The sequence below is a fragment of the Vipera berus genome (assembly GCF_964194415.1).
Source record: "Vipera berus genome assembly, chromosome: 3".
NCBI lineage: Eukaryota > Metazoa > Chordata > Lepidosauria > Squamata > Viperidae > Vipera > Vipera berus.
The window spans coordinates 153,930,766-153,953,858 of record NC_138204.1 but is presented as its reverse complement, the minus strand read 5'-3'; the positions used below and the strand labels follow the sequence as shown (position 1 = coordinate 153,953,858).

The following is a 23,093-nucleotide window of genomic DNA, read 5'->3' as shown; positions in this document are numbered from 1 at the left end:
AAAGGAAGGTACATCCTGGGAATTCCTTAGCTTTAGTGACTACTGTATTCTGCATAAAAGCTACAAAAATATATCTGATATTAGATGTAGGAATACTGATAAAAGTCACTTCCTAGGTCCTGAATAAATGCCCTGCTCTTTGGGGTTGTTGTTTTTTAAGCTTGAAATCATGACCAATTTACAAAGATTCTTAAAACATAGCCCACCCACCCCTCCTCCCCAAATCAATGAGGAAGTGGGTAACAAGGTAGAATAACACCACTACATTAAGAGCAATGGTGGTGCAGTGGTTAGAATGTAATATTGCAGGCTAACTCTGCCCACTGCCTGGAGTTCAGTCCTGACCAGCTCAAGGTTGACTCAGCCTTCCATTCTTCTGTGGTTGGTAAAATGAAGACCCAGATTGTTGGGGTCAATATGCTGACTCTGTAAATTGCTTAGAGAGTGTGCGGTAAAGCACTATGAAGTGGTACATAAGTCTAAGTGCTATTACTATTTATTTTTTATAAGTACAAGTTTCAGTTTTTGCATTCAATAACCACCCAGATACCATCAGAGTCTGTTGAGATAAGGCATTCTGGGCACCCCCGCAACATTTTGAGAAGCAAAGTAAAACAGCTGCAAATACAAACACAGCATTTTTTAAAAAGAGAGGGGGGGGGGAGAGAGAGAGAGAGAGAGAGAGAGAGAGAGAGAGAGAGAGAGAGAGAGAGAGAGAGAGAGAGAGAGAGAGAGAGAGAGAGAGAGAGAGAGAGAGGAATAAGCCTTTTAATTAATAAGGAAAAAAACACACCTGGCTGCCTTTTCTTGTGAATTATGTACCAATTTCTTGTGCTGCATCTGTTTCTGGGTAAGGGTGGGGAGGAGAAACCTGGGAGAAGAAAGCTTTGTGACTTTCTTTTTTGCAGACAAAGGGGATGCTGGAATAAAGAATACTTTCTGTTCCATGCGCTGCATGAAGTAACGTAATTGCAACCACCTTCCAAATCGTATGCAAGAAATAATTTCTTCGAAGACTCCATGCGAAGCAAAACTGAAAACCTTCTTCGGCATTAGCCTCTCATATCTGGCTTCATTTGTTATGCTGTAGTTTTGTTTTGGTCCAAGCTGCCTGTGAGGTTGCATGTATTTACTGTTTTGCATTTGTAAGCCATCCAAAGTCTGTGGGAGTGGGTGGCTATTATAATAATAATAATAGTAGTCAGTGTGCTGAGAACTACATCCTATGCAATTTATTTCCAGGCTTTTTCTACGGGATATTTCAAATACCTTAAGAGCCGGGGGGGGGGGGAGCTAAAAGAAGCCACTGAGGCTTTTCACTTATTGTTTGTGCAAAAGCTTTAATGGCTCTGCTGGGAAGACAACATATGGCCCAAACCATAGAAAAATACTGATGCATGCCTAAACATAATGCAACAGAAGGAATCAAAGAAAAACTTTTATGAACGTCTATGAATGAATAGAAAACTTCTACAACTCAGAAGTTCTATGAAATTTTTTTTTCCATTTTCACAGCTGGTGAGGTAGTTTGGTGTAACGGTGATGGCCTAGGATCGGGGTAGGCAACCTCGGCGGGGCCTAGGAAGCAGATTACAGGTAGTCCTTCACTTGTAAACCATTTGTGCAGTGACTGCTCAAAGTTACAACAGCACTGAAAACAGTGACATATCATCAGTGGTGGGATTCAAATATGTGAACAACCAGTTCTCTGTGTGGATGCCGCTTCCGGAAGTCCATTCTGGGCCTGAGCAACAAAAAATTAACCACCGGTTCTGCTGAAGTGGTGCAAACTGGCTGAATCCCAGCACTGCATGTGATTTGTTTTTGACACAACCGTTGCAGCATTCCAAGAATCATATGACCAAAATTCAGGTGCTTGGCAACCGGCATGTATCTGTAATGGTTGCACTGTTCCGGGATCATGTGATCACCATTTGTAGCCTTCCCATCAGGCTTCTTACAAGAAAAATCAATGGCGGAAGCCAGATTTGCTTAATGACCGCATGACTGACTTAACAAATGCAGCGATTCATTTAACAACTGTGGCAAAAAGATTATAAAATGAGGCACAACTCACTTAAGAACTGCCTTCCTTATTAACAGAAATGTTGGGCTCAACTGTGGTTGCAAGTCAAGATTACCTGTATTGGTTCTAGGCCTTCCTTAAGACTAAAAACCAGTTGGGTGACTTTGGGCCAGTCACGGAAATTTAAAAAAAACCAACAAAATAAATGTTTAGACGCCATTCCTATTTTGACCCTTAGATTATATCTATAGTGGTACCTTAAACTAATAGTAAGATCTATTTCAGCACCTTTCACACATATTTACCAATATACAACATTACGTAGCTAATTTTGCATATATGTATTTTTTAATCAGAAGTTCCCAACCTGTTTGGCACTAGGGATAGGTTTTGTGGAAGACAATTTTTCCATGGACTGGAGAGGAGAAAAGGAGCATACAATTTGGACCCTTGCATGCACAATTTTGCTCACCTGCCGCTCATCTTCAGTTGTGTGGCCTGGTTCCTAACAGGCCACGAACTGGTACTGGCCCACGGCCCAGGGCTTTGGGACCCCTGAATTACATTGTTTAGGAGTTTAATAAATTGCTGCCATCCAGATCTCTCCCTATGAATTTGAGTTTTGAATTATTTAACATTCTTTTCATACTAAGTACCAGGGGTAATCCTTGGATGATAGCCAGAGGCATAAATAATATGTCTAATAATTTTCACCTGCTCTATTTGTGTCCGAAATCTGCTCTGGAAGGTTGGGAGATTGATCCTTTAGGACAGGTCTGGGGATGCAAGGCAGGAAAGAGAAATCCCATCAGGCAAGCAAAAATCCACTTGCATGATGCTAAATGAATGCTACATTTCCTAAGAGAGTGCTGTTTGTTTTCTGGTCAGTTATGACCTAATTGTGCTGAACCAGATAAGAAGCAGCAATTCCACTTGATTAAGCCTGACTCTTGTCCAAGTCCCACATAAAGCAATGGCAAAAACAGATAAAAAATTCTTATTTATTAAATTTATACCAATCAGGCAAATGTTGGGGGCATCTCTTAAATACCGCTGAGTATTAAAGTAAAATAGATCCTAGAGAGGAGCCAAATGCAGGAAAATACATTGCTGGCTGATAGAAACTTTAGGTCCCTACCCATCCATCGAGAAACCTTTATTTCATTGTATGCATCTGGCTGCATTTCCCCCTGGATTGGATATGCTGTGTGTGGATCAGCTCTTGCAACAGGAAGCCCTCTTATCCCAACCCAGTCCAGTAGCTGACAACAGCAGATTATAACATTCCAGGATTCCCAGCTAAAAAAGAACATTGCCTTTCCAAAAAGAGGGTTCTTCCTACAAAACTTCAGCTGCTAATCAGAGAGAGAACCCGAGTATAAAAACCACACTCCTAAATCATTTATGTAGCTCTCCATCCACAACCACTATAAAGGTAAAGGTAAAGGTTCCCCCGCACATGCGTGCTAGTCGTTTCCAACTCTAGGGGCCGGTGCTCATCTCCGTTTCAAAGCCGAAGAGCCAGCGCTTGTCCGAGGACATCTCTGTGGTCATGTGGCCGGTATGACTGGACGCCAAAGGTGCATGGAATGCTGTTACCTTCCCACTGTAGTGGTCCCTATTTTTCTACTTGCATTTTTACGTGCTTTCGAACTGCTAGGTTGGCAGAAGCTGGGACGAGTAACAGGTGCTCACTCTGTTACGCGGCACTCGGGATTCGACCCGCCAAACTGCCGACCTTCTGATCGACAAGCTCAGCGTCCTAACCCACTGAGCCACCGCGTCCCTTAACCACCATAAGTATACATAATAATTAAAGCTTAGTCAGGATGATAATGTCCTCATGGCTATGTGTCATATTAGTTGGGAATTACGGGGCATCTGTGCAAAATATCTGGATGGCACCAAATTGTATAAAGTTGCATACTCTAAATAAATTGTATAACATTCCTGCTCTGGGGGAAAGGGAAGTTCAAAGAAAATCAAGCAGAGATTTATTCTGCCTTTCTCACCAAAGCTACTTCCAGCTAACTTTTTCGCAAAGATCCCTGAACCCTGAGGGCTTTCCTTTAATGAATGGATGGATATTTATAGTCAAAGCCACCTACTTTTGTTTATCATATCACACAATATACCTGTATTACAAATGTTTGTTCTTTGAAGAGTTTTTCCCATTTAAAAAAGTTTAAGCTCTCTACAGGGTTCTTAAATCAAATTAGAAAACCAAGTCATATTTTGTCCCAGAATGGTAGAGTAATGGGAACATCTACGATCCGTGCAAAGGCAGACATTTTACACCAAACCCTTTCCAACCTGGTTTCCTTGAAACTGCAGGATCTAGAATTTCTAGGCACCATGGACGTTGACTGAAGGTTTGGGAAGATGCAGTCTCATCATCTTTGAAGGAAGTCAGGTAGAAGAAAAACAAATAAAAGCCTCTTCTCCCCACTATACACTGTATTTATTTGAAATCAATGGGTAAGAGATGATCAGGCGTAGCCCGAGGGCAGGGTCAAGCACATCATCAGTTTGAAGTCATTACATTCCCACAAGAAACCTAACTCCAGTGCCCTCCCCCCCTCGTGAATTCCGTTGACCCTTATCTAGTGCCAATTTGGCTTTACCATTAATAGATCATTAGCACATTTAGCAGAAGGCAAGCTGAGTGAAATTATAACACTTCCTCTCAGGGTGCCTTGTTTTTTCTGAGTCTACAGCACACTTCAAAGCAAACCCTGGGTTGTAGTCTCTCTCTCTCTCTCTCTCTCTCTCTCTCACTCTCTCTCTCTCTCTCTCTCTCACTGATGGAAAATACAAAATCTGCAAGTCATTTTCCATGAATGACTCTGAGTTCAATGCAGGGTTAGAGGCACTGTAAGAAATATAAATTATTCACACAAGCTTCAGATTTTTGTTTGACGCTGTTGTCAAATTATGATTTTAAAATAATTCCAATATCCAGATGCACTTCAAACATTATTTTCAGTATATAATGAATATCTTTTTCTTTCAAAAGTTCCAAATACAGGAAAAAAAATTTATTTTTAATTCCATTTATATCCCGCCCTTCTCCGAAGACTCAGGGCGGCTTACAAGCTTAGCAGTAGCCTTCATTCTATGTATATGCCTGCTTATTAGGGCTTTCACACACACCCCAAGCGGCATTATTACAAAGTCAGCTTGATTGCCCCCAACAATCTGGGTCCTCATTTTACCTACCTCGGAAGGATGGAAGGCTGAGTCAACCTTGAGCCTGGTGGGATGCAGTTTCTCTTCTCATTCCCCTGGCTGCTTGTAAAGTACATTTAACATGATTGTCTAAATGTTTGCTGGACAATGATTCAATCACATCTCAGATGTCAGAATATGCTTCTTAGTATTTTTGCTGCACCTTCATACTTTCCCTTAAGACTTGAGAATACTGTACACATTTTCCTATCTAATTGGAACAGCCTGATGTTAATATTTTGAAAATCTAGTGGCACCCTCAAGTGTTCAAATATAGCAATTGCAGCTTTGGTAGCATTTTCAGATAACAGTACTCAAAAGTCTTCATCTTGGCATAAAAGCTCTTTTGTCCAGACTAACTTTTTATCTAAATTGTCCATTTCCAAAAGTATGAATCTTTTATCATTGACATCTATCATAATCCATGCATATTTGTATCTACAATTACACCCCTGGATCTACCCATACAGTTATGGTATCTACATTATCTAGTGCAGTGGTGGGATTCAAATATGTGAACAACCGGTTCTCTTCCGTAAGTCCATTCTGGGCCTGGGCAACAAAAAATTAGCCACCGGTTCTGCCAAAGTGGTGTGAACCAGCTGAATCCCACCACTGATCTAGTGGCTAAGGAAATCCAGCAGTGTTAGGCAACCTGGTGCCCTGCAAACATTTAGGATTGATATCAGACCCAGCTTACATAACCAATGATGAAAGACTGTAGAAGTTACAGCATTACATGGTTATTTCTCAAACATTCCCACTACTTCAGCTTTATTAAACAAACCGCTTTGTTAGGAATAAGTCTCGGATAGAGTTCATCCCCTTCTGTCTTCCTACACTGGTTGGAGGAGAAAGTTCTCAACAACATAGGTCAGGAATTTCTTAGAAGGACCATGCTTGGCAGATATACCTAGCAGATGATGAGGCTAACTAAATTCACCATTATTATTTCTTCAGGCTTCTTTTGCTTTTGGAAACAATCCAACTTTTCTTGCCTGGAGAGTTGGAAATGGATACTACCAGTAACAACCGTGCTATTTGTATATTTTAACTATGATGCTCTCAGTAGTGCCATCAAATCCATTTCCATGGATTTTTGGACAAATGCCAGTGTTTTTAACATGCAGCGCAATTCTTTCTCATTTTCTATTGTTATTTCTTCTTGAGCAAGTCCTGTACTGTATTTAGAACATTTGTCATCCTACCAGGTCTCAGCTACACCTTTAAATTATTTATTGCCCTATAATAAAAATCCAAGCTCATTCCATTTAATTTCTATAATCCAAACGTGAGTATGTAGATAATTAAGGCAGTGAACTTTATGAATTAATGCTTTTTCCCAATTTTCCACTGAACCATTTAATAAGTTCTCGTATACTTATTTCCATGCACTCCATAGTACATAAATTATTGTTTATAGATTTCCTTCCCCAATCCCAAAATTCAATGTAAATTCCTTCTGACCAAGTTTCACATGATTTGGCCAAGCACAGCAGAGACCCAATCTCTTCTAAGTAACCATTGCTCTAACACAGGGGTGTCAAACTCAATTTCACTGAGGGCCGCATCAGCATTGCAGTTGCCCTCAGGGGGCCAGGTGGGTATGGCCAGGGTGGGCGTGGCGTACTGGGTGGGCATGGCTAGAGTGCATATGGCCTACTGGGTGGGCATGGCCAGCTCTACATTGTTCGCATCAAGGGCAGGAGTGGGACAGATCTGAGGGTCTCTGGCAGAAGGAGGGTCTCTGGGCCAGGGCCAAGGCAGAGGGGGCCATTCCCTCACTGTTTCCAGGATGGCTTCGCAGGCCACATGAAACCACTTCGCGGGCCGGATCCGGCCCCCGGGCCTTGTGTTTGACATGTCTGCTCTAACACAGTGTTTTTCAAAATTTGGTGACTTTAAAATCTGTGGACTTCAACTCTCAGAATTCTGGAAATTGAAGTCTACACATCTTAAAAGTTGCCACGTTTGGGGAACACTAACAAATCATTTTCAAAATTCTTCTTTCCCTCTCCATCACCTTTCATTAATTGAAGAATGTATGAAAATACCTACCAAGCTCCCAAATATTCCAGTTTTCTTCACAGATCTTCACAAGTCCAAGATGTGGTTATAACTGATCTTGATAGTTGTCACTTCTTCTGATGTAAAAGAACAGGAAGAAATATATGCAGTGGTGGGATTCAGCCAGTTCGCACCACTTCGGCAGAACCAGTAGCTAATTTTTTGTTGCCCAGGCCTAGAATGGAACTTCTGGAAGCAGCATCCACACAGAGAACCGGTTGTTCACATATTTGAATCCCACCACTGGATATATGTCAATTGGCTTCATGAGTCATAGCAACTTTCTCTCATTCTTGGCTCTGCTCCCAACTGTACTTCACAAGCCAGTGAATCCAGGCTGCACATATTTGTTCCTCATAGTAAGAAGTCACCTTCTTTGCCTTTTTTTAGATAGCAATTGCATTGTGCTGCTATTCAGCTGTCCAACCTCTCATCTTCTGTGTAGCCCAGTCTTTTGTTTCTTCCTTGCAAACTCAGAAATTTGAGGCCCTTCCCGACAGCTTATTACTGAATTCCAACACTGTAGATTATCTTCCGCAAATGCCTCTTGTTTCTCCCACTTTTGTTTGTTGGGCTTGCGGCTTTGTTTGATTCTTATTCTTATGGATCATTATGTTTTCTTTTAGTTCCTGTTGTTCTGTTTCTTTTATTTAAATCTAATACATCTTCATCCTGCCTTATAATTTGAAGCATGGTTTTGCACAATTTCACTTTCCAGCACAAGCCTGCACTTGCTTCATAGACAGCTTGTTTTGAGACAAAAACACAAACCTGCCGCAAGTATTTTGGGTCATGCACACATAATCAGATCTGTTCTTTTTCACTTCTATTTCTTAACCTAGAGCAGACATGTCAAACACAAGGCCCGGGGGCCAGATCCGGCCCGCGAAGTGGTTTCATGTGGCCCGCGAAGCCATCCTGGAAACAGTGAGGGAACGGCCCCCACTGCCTTGGCCCTGGCCCAGAGACCCTCAGATCTGTCCCACTCCTGCCCAGGCCCCCATAGGCACCCTTGATGCGAACGATGTAGAGCTGGCCACGCCCAGCCAGTAGGCCATACGCACTTTAGCCACGCCCACCCAGTAGGCCATGCCCACCCAGGCCACACCCACCCGGCCCCCTGAGGGCAACCGCAATGCTGATGAGGCCCTCAATGAAATTGAGTTTGACACGCCTGACCTAGAGAAATGTTTCTGGACCTTTTTGTACTTATCTAAATTCTTAGGTTGGTCATGTAGACAACATCAACTCAGAGGGAAAATTAATTAGGGGCTTCATACATGAACTTCCCTTCTATAGCCAATGGCCATGACCTTACCACAACTAATAAAACTGTGATAACGCTTGTACCTGTGATACCTTACTTTATCACTATTAGTTTCAAGACTAATATAAATATACAATGTTTCATCCTCTTTGCTTTAAATGGGCAAAGATAATCCTTGCTGAATATTATCATTGGTCCAATATCACATTTTACTTACACAGCTGAAGTTTCAAGAGAAAAAAAATACGATAAAGAACAATGTTAAGGCAGGGTACCCAATCATAGTGCACTCTAAGAGTAACACTTCCAGTCTGAATAATCAATAAACAATTCCATTGGTGGCCTGGGGAGATGTAGTTCTACTTTGGGGAACACTAAAACAGAATATGTTTTCATTCCACTCCCTTTTTAAATCATCTCTTCCTTTTTCCACTTTCAAGATGCAAGCTTCATAAAATTAAAAGCTAGAATGAAACCTCAAAGAACTGCATGCTGAGCAAAATCACAGCGTTGGATACCAAAGACAAAAATTTTATCCTATAATTGAAAGAGTCCTAGCTCAACTTATTAGAGCTCTGTTAGAAAAATCACAATTCTGACTCATACTGCTTAAACTGGTTTCCTTCAGAACAATAAGGAATGGAAAATGCAATAGTTACAGAGAGACTAGATTCTATCATTAGTGGAAGTAGGACCCTGCAAAATAGGGCAACAGTACTGAAATATTCACATACCAACCAATTAAGATATTTATATTTAATCTTGCATTTTTAAATAAGATTTCCTTTAGGTAGGCATACTCATATTAATCTATGCAAAATGATAATTAGATTAACATTCATAATTGGAAACTGGCTGGTAATTTCAACAGATGGGAAGGAAGAATGAAAGGACATTGTTATAGGAAGTGTGGGGCAGTGAAATTTCAAATACAGGAAAAGCTAGAAGAAACCACCTGGCTGGTTTTAAATAAGAATGGCTTCCCCCCCACCCCCCCCAAATAGCAAGTTGTTAAAAAAAAAGACCATCTTTACCATTTCAATTTAGCGTCTATGTATCTGACCTGAACTGATAACAGCAACAGTAATTTTCTCCCCAGATGAATATGCAGTGATAATCCTACTGTAGGAAATATTAGAAAAATAATTTCCTAAAAATAATTTCTTAATTATTATTAGAAAAAAATAAATATACCATCAACACTATAATAATAAATGTTAATATTACCACATAACAAATCCTTATGGTCAAAAATATTGTGCCAGGTTGGCAGTAGCCAAAATAGCGAACTATATCAGTCAGCTTTGAAAACAGAAATCAATGAGAAAGTTTATCATTTATATTTAAGGTTAGGTATGAAAAGAGAATATGTATTTTCTTTCAACGTCATTCCCCCTCCCGCCCAAAATTGTATTTTGGAATTTTTCCCAAAATGTTCCAGCTGGGCTGCAGTTCAGCAGAAGAGTACGGTACTCTGACATATTTTGTTTATTCTGCTTCAGCCAAAATCTTCAGGCAAAGATGACACAGTCAGTACATCTCATCCCTCTCTCCTCTTCGTGGCTACCCCTCATCTGCTGATTTTCTCCTTTTCCCTTTCTCCCTTTTAGCTCTTCTTTAGCCACAGTACCAATGTCTTGCGTTCAAGTGCAGCATAGTGAACCAACTGTTGTGTTGTGGGTTCAGGAATGCAGGAAGGACATCAGACCGAGGAGTACAGCAAGCAGCTCTTTATTGTGGGTGAAAACTGTACTGGGGGAAATAGGGCTATCTGTACCTTTATATACCTGGCCAGGTACGCTCTCAGCCAATCAGTTCAAACCTTAGTTTCCCGCTGAAAGCTAACCGGCCACAGCAGTTTCAATACAGCGCCACCTGGTGGTATCGGCTATGCTGCGGCTTAATGTAACTCTTAAAACCCCCACACATAACACCAGCCATCTGCCGCCTAACGTCCCAGCATTTTTTCCTTATCTCCACTCAGCCATGTTAATGTCCTTGCCTCTTCCCTTTCTCCCCCCCCCAAAACACAAGTTTGTGAGTTTCAGTCTAGATACAGACCGTCCAGAATAGTTCTGTGTATGAAATGCTTGTGCATTTTATACATCCCTAATTCAAGACGTGCTTGGAAATGTACAGGACTACAAATGAAGCTGTTCTCTTTCAGTCATGAAAGCAGTCATGTTCCTTATGTGGCTCCTATCTGAGGCTGCTTTGGAAGCTGCTCCTGTTTCTGCATGAACGAGAAAGAACTGGCTGTGCGTATACTGTATGTGCACACAGACCCAGCCAAAGCAGATTTCAAATCAACTACGCATGCAAAATATGCAGTTTTAGCAATGAGATGAGAGAGGAGCTTCGTTTGCACTCCCATATATTGTGAAGTATCTCTTTATACACTTCTATTATGTACAGATCCCAACTGAAGCAGGAGGTGTCTATCTTTCAATAATAAACATTACCAGATTTGAAATTCCCCACAGTGTATACAACTGGAAAAAAATGTCATATATATCAATATTATCACCATGTAGCATAAAGCAGGATACTAAACACTAAGTAGAAAAACTAAGTAGAAAAAAAAATCAAACTAGCCAAATCATGAAAATATAGTAACTTCAAAGCATGATAACAACAAAACAAGAGACATCACACAAGTACTTGTTCTCCATTCAGATAAAAAGGAAATTAGCTTTAAAAGCTAAAGACTTGACAGAGCAACTACCTAAATTAACAGTTCCTTAACCTTGATTCTATCATCTCAACCACTGGCACTGCTGAGTAAGGATCACAAAGCACACTAGTCAGCATCTGGGTTAAATTTAAGTTAGAACCCATTTAAAAAGCTAATTGAGAGACAAACATAGCTTTATTAGATGAATCATCTTTAGCCATCAAACAAAAATGCAACTAAACCATTATAGCATTAACAGAGAACAACCTACTCAGGTGCTAAGAACTCTACAATAAGAAGTTTGTGCACTGTCTCTTGATTTAGAGAAAGATTCTTTTAAGATAACACACTGAACCTTATTTAACTGAATATTCTTTCTTAGAGAAATTAAATGATTAAGACCAACAATTCATCAGTTTTTTTAATTAGCTCTGTAAATAAGCCAAAGGCTTAATGAGAACAGTAAACTGCACTGGAATTCATTTTTATCTATTACTCTTGCATAGAGAAGCCTGACCAATATTTTGTTTCTATTTGAAAAAGGGATATTGTAGCTGCTGCCTGGCATTATAACAATTAGATTTCTGAATAAAGCATTTAGATAAAAGCTTTGTACTGCTCTTCTTGGTAGTGACGATGGGGACAATTAAGGATAATAAGTAGTTTTCTGGACTGCTGAAAGGGAAGAGGTTCAGTTTCTGCTCTGAAGTTAACGCCAAGTGACTATTTCAAATTATCTATAATTTTTACTCTTCTTCAATTTACAGGTGAAACTTGAAAAATTAGAATATTGTGCAAAAGTTCATTTATTTCAGTAATGCAACTTAAAAGGGGAAACTAATATATGAGATAGACTCATTACATGCAAAGCAAGATAGTTCAAGCCGTGATTTGTTATAATTGTGATGATTATGGTGTACAGCTCATGAAAACCCCAAATCCACAATCTCAGAAAATTAGAATATTACATGCAATCAATAAAACAAGGAGTGTACATAGAACAATATTGGACCTCTGAAAAGTATAAACATGCATATGTACTCACTACTTGGTTTGGGCCCCTTTTGCAGCAATTACTGCCTCAATGCGGCGTGGCATGGAAGCTATCAGCCTGTGGCACTGCTGAGGTGTTATGGAAGACCAGGATGCTTCAATAGTGGCCTTCAGCTCTTCTGCATTGTTCGGTCTCAGTCTCTCATCTTTCTCTTGGCAATGCCCCATAGATTCTCCATGGGGTTCAGGTCAGGCAAGTTTGCTGGCCAATCAAGCACAGTAATCCCACGGTAATTGAACCAGGTTTTGGTGCTTTTGGCAGTGTAGGCAGGTGCCAAGTCCTGCTGGAAAATGAAGTCAGCATCCCCATAAAGCTCGTCTGCGGAAGGAATCATGAAGTGCTCCAAAATCTCCTGCTAGACGGCTGCGTTGACCCTGGACTTAATGAAGCACAGTGGACCAAAACCAACAGATGACATGGCTCCCCAAATCAACATAGACTGTGGAAACTTCACACTAGACTTCAAGCATCTTGCAGTGTGTGCCTCTCCATTCTTCCTCCAGACTCTGGGTCCTTGGTTTCCAAATGAGATGCAAAAGTTGCTCTCATCAGAAAAGAGGACTTTGGACCACTGAGCAACAGACCAGGTCTGTTTTTCTTTAGCCCAGGTTAAGATGCTTCTGATGTTGTTTGTTGTTCAGGAGCAGCTTAACAAGAGGAATACGACATTTGAAGCCCATGTCCAGGATCCGTCTGTGTGTGGTGGCTCTTGATGCACTGACTCCAGCCTCAGTCCACTCCTTGTGAAAGTCCCCAACACTTTGGAATGGCCTTTTCCTGACAATCCTCTCCAGGCTGCGGTCATCCCTGCTGCTTGTGCACCTTTTTCTTCCACACTTTTCCCTTTCACATAACTTTCTATTAATGTGCTTTGATACAGCACTTTGGGAACATCCAACTTCTTTTGCAATTAACTTTTGAGGCTTTCCCTCCTTATGGAGGGTGTCAATGATGGTTTTCTGCACAACTGTCAGGTCAGCAGTCGTCCCCATGATTGTGATTCCTACTGAACCAGACTGAGAGACCATTTAAAGGCTCAGGAACCCTTTGCAGGTGTTATGGCTTAATTAGCTGATTAGAGTGGGACACTTTGAGCCTAGAATATTGCACCTTTTCACAATATTCTAATTTACTGAGATTGTGGATTTGGGGTTTTCATGAGCTATAAGCCATAATCATCACAATTATGACAAATCACGGCTTGAACTATCTTGCTTTGCATGTAATGAGTCTATCTCATATATTAGTTTCCCCTTTTAAGTTGCATTACTGAAATAAATGAACTTTTGCACGCTATTCTAATTTTTCGAGTTTCACCTGTATATAAACCAGCGGTCTCCAACCTTTCTGGCTTGGTGGACTGGTGGCAGTGGCAGTGGCAGCAGCAACAGTGTGGGGAGGAGAGGAGGTGATTTTGTGTGCATGCGCACCACTTTCACAAATACAGGTGTGCAGGCGTACGAGCACACTCACCCACCACTTCCGGGGCCCGATTCTGAATGGCTGCAGCTCGGCCCTGGCCTTAGCAACCCTTTTTATAAAACAAATATTCTATAGTTCTCCCAAACCTCTGAATCGATGTGGCCATTAGAAGTTACTATCTAGCACATCTGGAAAGCATCACATATTATACGGTATCCAAAATCCCTTTCAGAAAAGCTACATTTCAAGGAGTCATTTCCTGTGGCAATGATTCAGCAAGTATTGTCCAAAAACCCCTTTGGAAGAGTTCTGTGTTCAGTTTCTTCTGCATGGCAACACAATGCCATGTAAGGACAAATCTCCAATGGCATCATTTCTCTATCCCTGAAAGTCAGTACTTCTAGCTATGGCCTCCTAACCTTCCCAAAATGGAGGGCAACCAACTGCTTCTTCTGGCATCAATAGTCTGGAAAGTTTTAGTGGCACTAAGCCATACCACACTTGACATATGAAGACCAGACCTTTATCAGCACTCAGAAGCTAAGAGATAATCAATACATGTAATCAACAAACAAGTGAACTATAAGCCAAGAAACTATACCTTTGAGCAACCAGACCACTGTACAGGTAGTCCTCAACCTATGACCACAATGGAGCTCAAAATTTCTGTTGCTACACAAGACAGTTGTTAAGTGAGTTTTGCCCCATTTTTTTTTACCTTTCTTGCTACACTTGTTAAGTGAATCACGGTAGTTGTTAAGTTAGCAACATGGTTGTTAAGTGAATCTGACTTCCCCATTGACTTTGCTTGTCAGAAAGATCGCAGAAACTGATCACGTGACTCTGGGACACTTCAACCGTGATAAATATGAGCCAGTTGCCAAGCCACTGAATTGTAATCACGTGATCATGGGGATGCTCTAACAGTGTGAAATGCGGTCATAAGTAACTTTTTTCAGTGCCGTTGTAACTTCAGTCACTAAATGAACTGCGGTAAGTTGAGGACTACTTGTATGTCTGATATTTGAAAACAGCCATACATGCATTTTAATATGATTATTTCAAGATGACAATTATTATTTACAATTTACTATTCACAGTTTCCACACAATAGTTTCTATAATGCTCAACTGGTTCGGAAAACAACACTCCAGCTTAGAGAAAGCACTGATTACATATCATTATTTAAATAAAGAATTTTTAAAAAAATAAAATAAACCAATGGAAACTTTGACAGGAGTGGGAAACCTGGGCTCTGGTCCTTTCTTAAGTACAAAAGCCAGCTGGATGGTTTTGAACCAATTCTTATTTCTATTTTTTGAGAAGTCAAAAAATATCTATCCATCAATTCACAATGCACCATTGTGATAGTTTAGCGTAGCCCATAACCTTCAAAGGAGACTTTCACCTTGCAGTGCATTGATTCATATAATACATACACGTGCACACTCATGCATGCAAATACTTTAAATGTGTCTGCATATTGTTCACACACACACACACGCACAAAATCCCATCCAATTGTCACAAACTGTTGAATGAAACACAAATTATTGAGTGAAAGACGATGAATAAAGTACATTTAAGAGGATAAATCCTGTAATGTCAAATCTAGTCATGGAACTAACAGGAGAAAAAAAATATGGGAAACACATAAGGAGTAGAATTGAATGTGCCTTTTCCCTTAGTAATAAAACCCAAATGAAGATGTTGTTGTTAAAAAGATGCGGCATGGATAGTTTCTTCTTAGAAATGATAAGCATGCATTCATTTCTAAAATGGTAAAAAAAAAAAACTAAGTCCCAAGCAAAAACAAAAAAAGAGTGGAGAACAGATGGTGTTTCAATGGCACCCTCATGCAACAAGGGTTTCTAAAGTACATACCTAGAAAGATTCTCTTGGGAGCTGTTTTGATTTCTTCATCCTTACTATCTGCAGCTATATTAAAATATTGAAGAGAAAGCAAAGACAAAACAAGATAGTTTGACTCCTCATAATAGCAAGCTGTGAAAGTGCTCTAAATTAGCTTAAAGTTAAGGTAGCTTCATCATGGCAGTCATCATGCTAGAATGCTTTTTTATATTAAAAAAAGCAATTTAATTCGCTGGATTCTGATATTAGGCATTCATACTGTGCTCCCCAAAATTTCGAAAAACAAAAGAATCATTTAGAAAACATAAAGGACAAGAACCATAGCTTAAGCAAATATTCAATGCATAGATCAGTATCAAGCAATTATATTAGTTATCTACTTTACACCCCTTTACATTTTTTCACTGAGGATTGTGGAAAAAAAATTAAGCAAAAGTTTAGCTTAAATAAATCAAAACAGCATGTAAGAGCTCATCTCAGACGATAAATGATGCTTTACAATAATTCAAGAGATAAATATGTACAACAAGCTTATCTTAAATGCCAATAATTGAATTACAATATGAATAACAAATAAAGTTTTAAGCTATATTCACTTATCCAAAGTGGTACAAAACTACAAAAGCAGCAATTATCTTTCTAGCCAGCAAGATCTATTGGTTGATAAAAACAATTAAATTCTGTTCAAAACAATTCTCTCTAAATTTTGCAAATCTAGGAAATTGATATATGGATATTGAAACAGAGTAAATAAATTGCCTTTGATCACCACATATGTGTATCTCTTACATATACACTAAACCAAACATTCACATTTACAAATTCATGTATAAAAATAAAAAGCATGAATTCAAAATAAAAAGCCAACAATGCATACTATTAAACAAGTTTTTGGATATTCCAGATCATTAATTCATAGAACTTGGTATTTAAATCATACAAGAACATGAGAAAAAATTTCTTGCATTAAAATTAGAAAATGACATTTCAGAAAACATTCCAATGTGTGCTGCTTACTAAGGTAATAATAAGGAGGATATATTAGAGTGAATTACCCTTCTTATGCAGAACAAGTTTCATATAAGAATAGACCAGAAATATATAAATTAAAGAACTTTGAGCTACAGATTGGGTCATAAAGCAGATGACTCAAGAAAAAAAATTCAACAGTGAAGGCTCAATATTGACTGAAAACCAAAGAGGAGACTAGATTTTAAAACAAATCTGATTAAAAGTTTATGAAAAGGCTCAATAATTCACAACAATTTAACAAATATTCCAACCAGCACAAAACAGACTGTTTATAGATCCTCTTAAGATTTTCCCATTAAGATTTGTTTCATGTAACACATTCTGTCAGTATTAGGCAACGTGAAAATCATTAATTCCCTCCCAGAATTAGCTGCATGAGTGAAGGAACTGTGTGTGTGTGTGTGTGTGTGTGTGTGTGTGTGTGTGTGTGTGTGTGTACAAATATGGATTTAGGAGAATTAATAGGGTGAATGGACATATGGATGGACAGACAGGAAGGAAATCTAGCAAGTCTGCCTTCTTTGCATTGCCATATTGTAATTTTAAGACGTTTGGACTTCCAGAATTCCCCAACCAGGATGCCACCTGGGAATTCTGGGAGTTGAAGTCCACACATCTTAATGGTTTCCAAGTTTGAAAAACACTGGCATATCTGAATTGATGAGGAGGGAAAAATAAGCGTGCATAGGTCTGTAAATTATATACATATTTCATGGGGTCATGACATCAGCTTTTTCTCTCATTTCTGTTATCAACCAACTGTTGTGACTCAGGGCCAGCCTGTGGGTCCGACAGCCGGGTCCGATGTATCGGAGGACTCAGATGTGGGGGAGGAGGGAAACGAACCGGCTGATGATGATTTGGAGGCTTTGCAGAGTCCTCAGCCGGGGACCTCTTCTCAGCTGTGTGAGCCCGAGAGTGCGGAGGATGATGACCCACAGCTGGCCCTGTTCAAGGACGCCCGACGCAGGAGGCAGACGAGCAGGGACAAACAAAGAAAGACTATGGGACTCCTCGGGAGGAGGCACAGGGAGACCACGCCCTGAGCTCTCTATAAAAGAAGTGTTTGGGGAGGGGCTGGTTGCTGAAAGCAACTTTTCCGCTTGAGAAGACAAGCTCTTGTGTTTTTGTTAACTGCGTAATTAAATCTTGGCAGAAGCCTTTTAGCCTTGGACGCTTTCCAGACTCTTCTCTTAATTAGGGGTTGCGAGAAGAGGGCTGGTCCAGAACAGTTTGCTTTCAGCCACCCACCCCTTAATACTACGATGGAGCAGCTTCTTGCCGAGAATGCCCAGCTCAACCAGCAACTCACCTTGCTGGCCACTCAGGTGGCACAACTGCAGGCTCAGGTACATGCTGCCCCCCCACCCAGGAGGAAATGTCAGTTAGCTATGCCGGATAAATTTGCTGGTAAACCAGAACTGTTTCCTGCCTTCCTGGGACAATGCCAGCTTTATATCAGCGTGAGAGCAGCTGATTTCCCCACTGACCGAGATAAGGTGGGATTCGTGTTGAGCCTTCTGTCGGGAGATGCAGCTCGTTGGGGCACGCCTCTGTTGGCACAGCCTAGCCCTTTGTTGGATAACTTTGGGGGGTTTTGTGACCATATGCGCCTCATGTACGAGGACCCGATTAAGGCGCAGACCGCCACCCGACGTCTGAAAGCTTTGAGGCAGGGTCAGCGCCCCCTACAGGCCTATATCAGCGATTTCCGGCTGCTTAGCCAGGATTCCGCCTGGAATGAGGCTGCGCTCGTGGATGCCTTTCAGGATGGCTTGTCAGAGGAGATGTTGGATGAGCTGGCCCGCGTGGACATTCCCTCAGACCTGAATGGGCTGATCCATCTTTGTCTGCGGATCGATGCCCGGCTGCAGCAGCGTAAGAGTCGCCGTGCCACCCCACAGACCCCTGCCGCCCCTGTTGTGCGTGAGCCCCCAGTCCAGAGGGAGGAGCCAATGGAGCTGGGTGCCGCCAGGTCCCGTCTATCGGTGACAGAAATGGACAGACGACGATCGGAGGGGTTGTGTTTTTACTGTGGGGACCCTGGACATTTGGCTGCTTCTTGCCCGAAGAAGCGTCAGCGGGCGTCAGTGACCAAGCCTGCCCCGAGAAAGTCCCCTGCTTTGCTATCGGGAAACGGCCCGAGCCCGATCTAGACGGTGTGAAAGATCGGGCGACCCACAACGATCACGCCGAGCGACGCCGTTCCGACGGTGCCTGTGAACCTCCACGGCATTTGATTTTGGAGGCACGACTGATCCTTCCTGGCAAGCCAGAGGGGATTCCGGTCCATGCCTTAATTGACTCTGGGGCTACCACTAACTTTATGGATTCGGCCTTTGTGGCCAAATGGGCTGTTCCCCAGTGTCCGGTGGATCCGCCCATGCTTGTGGAGACCATCGATGGTCGAGTGCTCCTGTCCGGGCCTATCACGGCCGCCACGCAACCCGTGTGTATGGCCATCAGTACCCATGTGGAGGCCATTCAGTTTTACGTCACTTCGGATCTGCACTTCCCCGTGGTCTTGGGACTGGCGTGGCTCCGGGCGCATGATCCACAGATCTATTGGTCTCAGAACTTGGTCACCTTCCCAAGTTTGCAGTGCGTGGACCACACCCGCCATATCTGTGCCGGCCAGGTGGAGGGTTCCTCAGGGGTTTCCTTGCCTCCCGTACTGTCCGACTTTGCTGACGTGTTCAGCGAGTCAGAGGCGGACCAATTACCCCCGCACAGGCCCTACGACTGCTCCATTGACCTAGTCCCTGATGCGCCTCTCCCAGTGGGGCGTTTGTACTCCATGTCGGAGCCCGAGTTGGCCGCATTGCGGGACTTCCTGACAAAGAACTTGGCTCGTGGATTCATCCGGCCCTCGTCCTCGCCAGTGTCTGCGCCCGTGCTCTTCGTCAAAAAGAAGTCGGGCGAGTTACGGCTTTGCTGTGACTACCGGAAACTCAACGCTATCACGGTGCGTAACCGCTACCCGCTGCCCCTCATCCCCGAGCTCTTGGACCGACTCCGGGAGGCTAAGATCTTCACGAAACTGGACCTGCGTGGAGCTTACAACCTCGTCAGGGTTCGGCCGGGTGATGAGTGGAAGACAGCGTTTGGTACTCGCTATGGACATTTCGAGTACACGGTGATGCCGTTTGGCCTGACCAACGCCCCCGCTGTGTTTCAGCATTTTATGAACGACATCTTTCGGGATCTGTTGGACCAGTTTGTTGTGATTTACCTGGACGACATCCTGATTTACTCCCCGTCGCGTGAAGCGCATCATCAGCATCTCCGTCAGGTCCTGCAGCGCCTCCGGAAACATCGGCTGTTTGCCAAGTTGGAGAAGTGCCAGTTCTACCAGGTGACCATTGATTTCTTGGGCCACCGCATTTCTCCTGAGGGCATCGCCATGGATCCAAGTAAAGTTGAGTCGTTGCAGAGTTGGCAACCCCCGCGTCGCGTGAAGGATGTTCAGCGACTTCTTGGATTTGCCAACTACTATCGGACATTCATCCCTGGCTTTGCTGCCTTGACAGCCCCCCTCACCCGGCTCCTGCAGAAGAAGACTCGGTTCCAGTGGAACGCCCCCGAACAACAGGCGTTCCAAGCTTTGAAGGACGCCTTCATGAAGGAGCCCATCTTGAAGCATCCTGACCCGCAACGGCCGTTTGTCGTGGAGGCGGACGCCTCCGACATTGCCATTGGGGCCGTGTTACTCCAGGCAGCGACGCCCAACGGTACCCTTTTCCCTTGCGCGTATCACTCTCGGAAATTGAATCCCTCGGAGCGCAACTATACCATCTGGGAGAAGGAGCTGCTGGCCATCAAGGCGGCGTTCGAGGCTTGGAGGCATCATCTGGAGGGGGCGCGGCATCAAATCGAGGTCCGGACGGACCACAAGAATCTGGAAAGCCTGCAGACCGCTCGGAATTTGAACCAACGCCAGATCCGGTGGTCCCTCTTCTTTGCGAGGTTTGACTTTCGGGTGCGGTACATACCAAGCGGGCACAACCAGAGAGCGGATGCTCTGTCCAGGAAGCCCGAGTACACCCGAGTGGAAGACAAGCTTCCGCCCAGGACAGTGATCCCCGTCGAGTCTTTTGCTGCGGTACGGGAGCCGGTGGATATACGGGCTCGGATCCGGGAGGCGCAGCAGCAGGAGGCGTGGGTGGCTCAGCGGAAGGAAGAGGTGGGGCCAGATTCGCCTTGGTCGGTCACGGATGGACTCCTGTATTATCGTGACCGGCTCTATGTTCCAGGAGGGCCACTCAGGGGACTCGTCCTCAGCCAATGTCATGATAACCCGGCTGCGGGGCATTTTGGCCTGTTCAAGACTCTGAACCTGGTCTCCCGTACTTTCTGGTGGCCCCGAGTCCGACACGATGTCCAGTCTTATGTCACCTCCTGCGTCCCATGCAGGCAGGCCAAGTCAGCGACAGGGGCCCCGCCTGGTTTACTGCAGCCTTTGCCAACGCCCAAGAGACCCTGGGGGGCTGTGTCCATGGACTTTCTGACGGATCTACCCCCATCCTCCGGCTTCACAACAGTGTTTGTGGTGGTGGACATGTTGACCAAGATGGCGCACTTCATCCCCTGTCGCGGCTTACCGTCAGCTCGCGCCACTAGTCGCATGTTCATCCAACAGGTGTTCCGGCTGCACGGCCTTCCCGACAGGGTCGTCTCCGATAGGGGGGCCCAGTTTACAGCCCGCTTCTGGCAGGAGTTGATGCGGGCGTTGGACATTAAGGTTTGCCTCTCGTCCGCGCATCATCCTCAGACCGACGGGGGTACCGAGAAGGTCATCGGCATCTTAGAGCAGTATCTGCGCTGCTATGTTAACCTGCAGCAGGACAACTGGGTGGACTATTTGGCCATAGCCGAGTTTGCCTTTAATAACTCGCAACACACCTCCACGCAGATGACACCGTTCTTGGCCAACGTGGGTTATCACCCCAGGTTCTTCCCTCTTTCTCCCGTGGACTCACCGGAGCCGGCAGCGAACGAATTCATGGCGGAGTTACAGGCGATCCATCGGTTGGTGCGACGGCAGCTGGAGAAGGCCAAGGCCGACTACAAGAGGTTCGCCGATCGGTCGAGAAGGGATACGCCTCCACTATCGGTGGGGGATCGGGTCTGGCTGTCCACCAGGAACCTACCATCCACTCGGCCGGCGAGGAAGCTGGACCACCGTTACCTTGGACCGTTCCCAGTCGAGGCCGTCATCAACCCGGTCGCCTATCGTTTAACTCTGCCACGTTCCCTGCGCGTGCACCCCGTCTTCCATCGGTCCTTGTTGGTCCCCGAACAACCGGCCTGTCCACTTCGCCAAGCGGAACCTCCCCCATCAGGAACTCGTGATGGAGGCAGCACCCCCGAGTACGAGGTCGCCAGCATCAGGGATTCCCGCTGGCTGAAAGGTCGCTTCCAGTACCTGATCGAGTGGAAAGGGTACGGGCCGGAGGACTTCACATGGGAAGACGCGACCGCCGTTCATGCCCCTGCGTTGGTGACTGCTTTTCACGAACAGTTCCCATCCCGACCGCATCCGGATCGGCAGACCCGAGGGAAGGGCCCTGCGGTGCGGGATAGTGTTGTGACTCAGGGCCAGCCTGTGGGTCCGACAGCCGGGTCCGATGTATCGGAGGACTCAGATGTGGGGGAGGAGGGAAACGAACCGGCTGATGATGATTTGGAGGCTTTGCAGAGTCCTCAGCCGGGGACCTCTTCTCAGCTGTGTGAGCCCGAGAGTGCGGAGGATGATGACCCACAGCTGGCCCTGTTCAAGGACGCCCGACGCAGGAGGCAGACGAGCAGGGACAAACAAAGAAAGACTATGGGACTCCTCGGGAGGAGGCACAGGGAGACCACGCCCTGAGCTCTCTATAAAAGAAGTGTTTGGGGAGGGGCTGGTTGCTGAAAGCAACTTTTCCGCTTGAGAAGACAAGCTCTTGTGTTTTTGTTAACTGCGTAATTAAATCTTGGCAGAAGCCTTTTAGCCTTGGACGCTTTCCAGACTCTTCTCTTAATTAGGGGTTGCGAGAAGAGGGCTGGTCCAGAACACCAACTTTCTTATCATCACAAAATGAAGAAGGAACATTTACAAAAGCTGAAGTATGAGAAAACTGTAGAATATTTGTTGTACTGCAATGGAAATATATATGCATGTGATAGTCATACCCTATTCCCACTTTGTATTTGAAGGTCACACATAACTTGATGGAAGCCATTTGAACCTCTAAGACAGGGGTCGGCAACCTCGGCTCTTTTATGACTCGGGGACTTCAACTCCCAGAATTCCTGAGCCAGCTGTGCTGGCTCAGGAATTCTGGGAGTTGAAGTCCACGAGTCATAAAAGAGCCGAGGTTGCCGACCCCTGCTCTAAGAGATAAGAGTGCTGACTAGCTTGTCCCACAATTCATCTATATGTCACAGTGTTTGTTATCACCACCACATTCAT

General features: G+C 43.9%; 1 protein-coding gene across 2 annotated transcripts in view; it reads right to left on the bottom strand.

Moving 5' to 3' along the window:
- SLC66A2 (solute carrier family 66 member 2) overlaps positions 1–23,093 on the bottom strand; it is a 79,210-nt gene that overhangs the window by 40,637 nt on the left and 15,480 nt on the right. The window contains exon 4 of one of the 2 annotated variants that reach the window (XM_081323487.1): positions 15,623–15,676. The exons of the other annotated variant lie outside the window; for it this stretch is intronic. Within the exon in view, the coding sequence (XP_081179613.1) occupies positions 15,623–15,676 (54 nt within the window). The remainder of the gene's footprint in view (positions 1–15,622; positions 15,677–23,093) is intronic. 2 annotated transcript variants of the gene reach the window in all.